The sequence below is a fragment of the Pinus tabuliformis genome, chromosome 4_1 (genome assembly GCF_031772625.1).
Source record: "Pinus tabuliformis cultivar Carrire ecotype Pingquan chromosome 4_1, CPIR1, whole genome shotgun sequence".
NCBI classification, from domain to species: Eukaryota; Viridiplantae; Streptophyta; class Pinopsida; order Pinales; family Pinaceae; genus Pinus; species Pinus tabuliformis.
The window spans coordinates 520,998,320-521,005,099 of NC_142303.1; the positions used below are offsets into that span (position 1 = coordinate 520,998,320).

At 35.7% G+C, this 6,780-nt stretch overlaps 1 protein-coding gene across 2 annotated transcripts; it reads left to right on the forward strand.

The window, feature by feature from the left end:
- The first annotated feature begins 1,204 nt into the window (after positions 1-1,204).
- Positions 1,205-5,291, forward strand: LOC149176870 (putative nucleoredoxin 1). 2 transcript variants are annotated; one of them, XR_016258079.1, is made up of 5 exons: positions 1,205-2,003; positions 2,096-2,575; positions 2,852-3,331; positions 4,300-5,108; positions 5,155-5,291. XR_016258079.1 is itself a non-coding variant. In XM_089419992.1 (4 exons), exons 1-4 carry the CDS (start codon positions 1,446-1,448, stop codon positions 4,981-4,983), a joined length of 2,202 nt encoding a protein of 733 aa, XP_089276118.1. In that variant the 5' UTR covers positions 1,205-1,445; the 3' UTR covers positions 4,984-5,291. The 2 variants fall into 2 exon arrangements, 1 of the variants encoding a protein (XP_089276118.1); XM_089419992.1 differs by having other exon boundaries at positions 4,300-5,291.
- The last annotated feature ends 1,489 nt before the right edge of the window (positions 5,292-6,780 follow it).

A 6,780-nucleotide genomic window follows, 5' to 3' on the forward strand; every position in this document is an offset into this window, starting at 1 on the left:
TTTTATAAATGTTTTTTAACTCAATATAGAAGATGTTGTATTGCCTTGTTCTTCTGGTTCTATCCTATAAATATTTTGTCTTTATTCAAATTACTTAAAATAAAAATAATAATTAAAATATAATTGCAGTAAAATAGTCAATTTACCATTGGTGTTTTTTTACTCCAAATTTTGATATTAAACATCCCTACTACATGATGAGCTATAATGTTTTGATAAATATTATTGTAACAACTTCAAGCTCTAAGCCTTGTTAAGAGCATCCCTACTATTAACATGATGAGCTATAATGCTTTGATAAATATTATTGTAATGACTTCAAGCCTTACCTGAAAAAAACTCTACTATTAACATGATGAGCTATAATGCTTTGACAAATATTAGTGTAATGACTTCAAGTGTTAAATGGAAAAATATTTGATCCCTTGTCACATTTAAAATTGCCCTAGTCTAAACATATTACTTTTTTGCCTTAAATATCATAGAAATTATGATAAGATTTTGATAAAATCGTGGTAAATCTTCAAGATTTTGGGTGCCCTAGAAGTTTTTGATGGCTTTGAATCTATTTCCACCATAAAAAAACATGATTCAACCAGTCCTGCGAGATTTTTGGAAATTTTTTTGCCCAGATTCTGGCTACCACCATCGAAAACATAATCTACCACCATCAAAAACATGATTCAAGCAGTGCTTTCCCAGATTCTAACCACTTTTCACTCTCTAGACAATTCCTCTACCTCGATATCTTTCTTCTTTAAAATTTTCATCTTATCCTCTACCAAGTAAACTGGCCCTCAAAAGAATCTAATTAAAATATATTACATTTTTCTTATATATATACTTAATTAATTTTATCTAAAATTTTAATATTTTTATTATTATTTAAACTTAATAATTTATAAAATTCAAATATTAATTAAGTTGTCAGAAATTCAAAATTTCAATGTAGGAAAAAAAAAAATGAAAACCTTATCCAAAATTATATCACTAAATTTCATTGAAAAAAAATATATATATATAAATTAAGTTGTGCCAAAATTAAACATGAACCATTCACTATTAAGGCATTAATTCATATCATATATAGCTGTCAAACAAATTACCAATGGTCATATCATTTTTATCAGGAAACTTCGGATAAGCTCACTCCGCTAAGTTTTTCTCTAAACCCACACCGTGACAATGTAGGCCCACTCCGGACGCACTTTACCATCATGTCCGAAGACTCTGGGAACCCGCATGGTAATGCCATCCGCGGTCCGGAGCCCGCCTGGATTTCCCGAAGAAAACTTACATGAAGTTGCGGTGGCGACAACATGTTTGACTTGTCTTGAATCGCGTTGTAACTGTGAGTATAAAATTTCTTTCCATGAGATCTCACAGCCTGCGCTGCAAGAAACTCGAATAACAAAACAGAGCAAGAAATTGTATGTTCGGATACTATGGCTGTGCCTGAGCAGGAGAAAGCTGAGCAGGAGAAAACAGTCACAAAGAAAGCAATTGTATGTTCGGATACTATGGCTGAGTTTGAGCCTGAGCAGGAGAAAGCAGTCACAGAGCAAGAAATTGTATGTTCGGATACTATGGCTGAGCCTGAGCAGGAGAAATCAGTCACAGAGCAAGAAATCATATGTTCGGATACTATGGCTGAGCCTGAGCAGGAGAAAGCAGTCACAGAGCAAGAAATTTTATGTTCGGATACTATGGCTGAGCCTGAGCAGGAGAAAACAGTCACAGAGGAAGAAATTGTATGTTCCGATACTATGGCTGAGCCTGAGGAGGAGAAAGCAGTCACAGAGGAAGAAATTGTATGTTCGGATACTATGGCTGAGCCTGAGCAGGAGAAAGCAGTCACAGAGGAAGAAATTGTATGTTCGGATACTATGGCTGAGCCTGAGCAGGAGAAAGCAGTCACCCAGATGAGTGAAACCCACAAAATTTTAAGCTCTTGGTTGTGCAACGAGGAACGCGATTTCTTGATAAAAAACAATGGAGAGACGGTATGATTGTTCTAATTATATATATACAGTGTCTGATATTTTCACTTGGCTTGAAAATTGCATTCATGGATTGAATTCAATGTAATCTACAGGTGAAGGTTGAGGAACTGGAAGGGAAATATGTGGGTTTGTATTTTTCTGCCCATCGGTGCCCTCCAGGTAGGGATTTCACCCCCGTTTTGTCCACAACCTATAAAAAGTTGTTGGAGAAAGGCGACTTCGAGATCGTCTTCATTTCTGCAGATCGTGATGAGAAGTCATTCGAAGAATACCACCACACCATGCCATGGCTTGCCGTGCCATTCTCAGACGAAAATACAAGGAAGAATCTTGATGAGGACTTTCAGGTCAATGGCATTACGTGCCTTGTTATTTTGGACAAAAAGAGGGGAGTGATAACCAATAAAGGTGTGGAGATCATTAAAGAATTTGATTTTGAGGCATATCCATTCACTACAGAGAGGCTCGATGAGCTGAGGGCTAAAGAGGAGGCCTTAAGGGCTGCACAGACTGTAGAGTCTCTTCTAAGGTCCGATGAACGAGATTTTGTCATTGGCCATGGAGGAAGAAAGGTAGGGTTTCTCCCCTTTTTCGCTTTTGTGTTTTCCTCCGCCTGCAAATCGTTTTTGGGTTCTTTGTTTTGAGAATGTACGCAAGGAAACATGTATTGAAATGGGTAATTGAGCCTTGAAAACTTAGAGAATAGATCATTCGTGCATAAAGTCTAATGACTTGAATTAGGGTATTTGCTTTTATGCCATCATTAATTCTTGGAAGGGTTGAAGAAAAATAGTTGCACATAGTTTGTTTCCTGATGGTCTCATAGTCAATTTGGGTTTTGCTAATAGGTCCCGGTGGCGGAGCTTACAGGGAAGACAGTGGGTCTGTATTTCTCAGCCCACTGGTATGGTCCCTGTAGAAATTTCACTCCACAGCTTGTGGATATTTACAATGAGCTTTTGAAAAGAGGGGAGGACTTTGAGATTGTGTTTCTCTCGCGTGACAAAGAGGAGAAAACCTTTGAAGAGTATTACGCAAGCATGCCATGGTTAGCTTTGCCATTTGGAGACATCAATGGAAAGAAATTGTGGCGCTTCTTCGAAGTTTCTGGTATCCCAACGTTGATCATTTTAGGTCCAGATGGGAAAACAGTACAGACTGATGCAGTGAGCCATATACGAGACTATGGAATCCGAGCTTACCCATTTACAAAAGATCGACTGGATGAGGTTGAAGCTGAAGAGAGTGCCAAACGAGAAGCACAAACCCTGGAGTCACTCTTGGTTTCTGATGAGCGCAACTTTGTGATCAAACATGGAGGTGCCCAGGTGAGTTACTGAGATCTGCTTACTACCATCCATGTTCTTATGGCATTATTCATGAATGTAATTTCTTTTCCTTAGATACAGATGAGGGTAATATTTACAGATGGTCAGGCAGAGTGGTTACCGTGATGATTACTCATTTTCAAACCGCTTTGAACTCCCCATGTTAGTTTTGTGCTTGTAATAATGGTGGCAAGCAATTAGGGCCAGGTGCAAGTTCTGGGTGATTTTTGACAGTCTAAAACCCCCTTAGGTGCTGCAGCAAAGCGAAACGGTCTTATGTGTTTGATAGTGTGCTATCCCAAATTAATATGGTTACTGTTTCCCTGTTTTCTGTAAAAGAAAGGGTTCACTTATAATATTGGTTCTCTTCTAACTTATGGTTAATCTGGATACAGAAACCTGGACTTTATAATATTGGTTCTCTTCTAACTTCTGGTTAATCTGGATACAGAAACCTGGACTTTATAATATTGGTTCTCTTCTAACTTCTGGTTAATCTGGATACAGAAACCTCGACTTTCATGTATAGAGTGTCAGCAATAAACTTGTTGACTATTATTATCCAAAATAATTCAGATGGGGATAAAGAATAAAATGAAATCTGCAAAGACACAATTTGGGATGTGCACTTTACAAATTAGCTGGTTGAATCTGCTTAGAAGTATGATATGCTTCTTAGGGAGAACTAGGTTATTGATATACACAAGCTAATGATTTTGCACTTTCATGCTGGGGAATTAAAGAAACAATGTCAAACCGCTAAGTGTCTAAATTTGTTTAGAAAATGCATAAAACACCTTCCCTAATTTACACAAAAGGGACTCTGCATCTGAGGAGGTTTGAATCTAGTTGTTTCCATGGCTGTGCCCTGTCCCAACTACTAAGCTACAGCCTGACATGGAGAGTGGTAAGAACTTGTAGTCTTGTGGATGGTATTAATCATTTATACATTTTGATTCTTGTAACAGGTCCTGGTATCTGAGCTTGTGGGCAAGACAGTTAGTTTGTATTTCTCTGCCCATTGGTGTCCTCCTTGTCGAAGTTTCACTCCAGAGCTTATAAAGGTTTACAACGAACTCAAAGAAAGAGGAGAAGATTTTGAGATCGTTTTCATTTCTATGGACCGAGATCAAGAGGCTTTTGAAAACTACTACAAAGGCATGCCATGGCTGGCTCTTCCATTTGGAGATAAAACTAAGAAGGATCTCTCGCGGTATTTCCGTGTTAGAGGCATCCCATCTTTGATCGTGGTTGGTCCAGATGGGAAAACTGTGACAAATAATGCCAGAAGTGCAGTGTCCACTCATGGAGCCAGGGCTTATCCATTCACTGATGCTCATTTTCAAAGGCTGCAGAAGGAGATGAAAGAACTTGTTGAGAAATCTCCCAAGGAAATCAAGTACAGCCAGCATGAACACCAACTTGTACTGACACAAAGGCCTGTGTTCGTCTGTGATGGATGCAACAAAGACAGTAGTGCGTGGTCCTATTATTGCAAAAAATGTGACTACGATCTTCATCTGGAATGTGGTTTGAAAGATCAACAGGATCAGGTAAACCAGGAAAAGGGACAGGATACAGATACTGTTGTGGATGAGAACTGCAAGCCAGCAGGAGTAATCTGTGATGGAGATGTCTGTTACAGAGCTTAAGCTTGGTCATGATAAGGGCGACTCATTACATATGCTATACTTCCTGGCCTTCAGTACATTGCTTGAGATTCCATGGTTATCTTTGTGTAGATTGATAGATAACTGAGCTTTGTTGAGTAAAGGAGGTCATGATCTATGTTCTCAATTACTGAGCTTTGTTGAGTAAAGGAGGTCATGATCTATGTTCTCAATAAATAAATTGAGTACTTCATAGTCTCTACTGGGCTTTAGTATGGGATTTCATCAATGTTAGCATCTGGTGACTTACGGTTGTGCAATTTGCTTTTTGCATATGGATTTTATTCTCACATGTGTTGTTCAGCTCCATTGCCACGTTCCTGTGTAATTCTGAGTGTATACTGCTACATGTTAATGTTTTTGGTCCGTGAATATTCTCGGTTCATGCCCACTGACTGTACTCTCTGTACATTGCCATGAACAGAGATGATAACTCATCTAAATGACATGTTAAACTAATCTTGAAATGATATTTTTTTAATTTTGGAGGAGAACTTTGTCAGATAACATTATGGGGTTGAGGATGGAAGCCATTATGGGGAGGGGTTGAGGATGGAAGCCATTTTAAAAACTAATCTTGAAATGATATTTTTTAATTTTGGAGGAGAACTTTGTCAGATAACATTATGGGGTTGAGGATGGAAGCCATTATGGGGAGGGGTTGAGGATGGAAGCCATTTTGTAGGAATTAAAACTCTCTTAGGGGACTTGGTTGAGCCTAGAGGCTCATTCTACCACCCAGTATTTGGGTATATGTAAGTTCGTCTGTCCATCCTCACCCCTTTAAAATTAAAAAAGAAAAAGAAAAATTATATTCTAAATAGAAAAATAAGGTTAGCTATAATTTAAAAAATGAAAAAAATGAATATACCGTAAAGTAATTAGAAGTAAAAAAATGTGTGAATCAAATGTTCAAATCTTATACTTTTGAAAAATATTTGAACAAGAGATTTAAATAAACTATTTGAATATCTATGTTAACTAATTTAGGTCGATATCAATTTTATATATAAAAAAATTTAAGTTTTTATGGTTTAAATGTTTATTTGATCATATATTCTGTTTAGTATTCAAAAATTCAATTTAAAGAATTAAAAACAACACATTGTATTTTACACTTTAAAAAAGATGTAAATAAATTTGATCCCTCTTGGCTCATATTAAATCGTATTTAATATGGATCTAAACAGCATTTCAATATTAAATCGTATTTAATATGGATCTAAACAACATTTCAATATAAAGATATTTTTCTGCCATAGCGAACCTTGGCCAAGTTTCGAACATAATAATAACAAAATCAAATCTATAAAAGAATATAACAATTTACACAAACCCCTGAATTACCTATTAAATTCATGGAAAAAAAATTATGACTTATTTATAATCAAATTTGTTTTCAAAAATAAAAAAACTTTTGAGTTCCCAATTAATATTAGTAAAAATATTGATCACTCTTTATTTGCTAATATAAATGGATTATCATCCTTATTTAAAAAGAACCAAAAACCATATTTTTAAACCAAAAACCATACCATTTAAAATGACAAATTAGTATTTATAAATAAATAAACTTTCACTTTTATTAAAGAATTTTTGATTTTAAATCATTAATTTACTTTCTTAATTTTAAGCAAAATATTCTCAACTACCCACGGTCCGTTTTAGGTTTTTTTAAGCAAAAAAAAAGTAATTTCAACTTAGATAATCCATTATTTATTCAAAAATAAAAATTAAATTTACATTTTCAAATAACAGGAAATTTTTTAATTTTAAAAT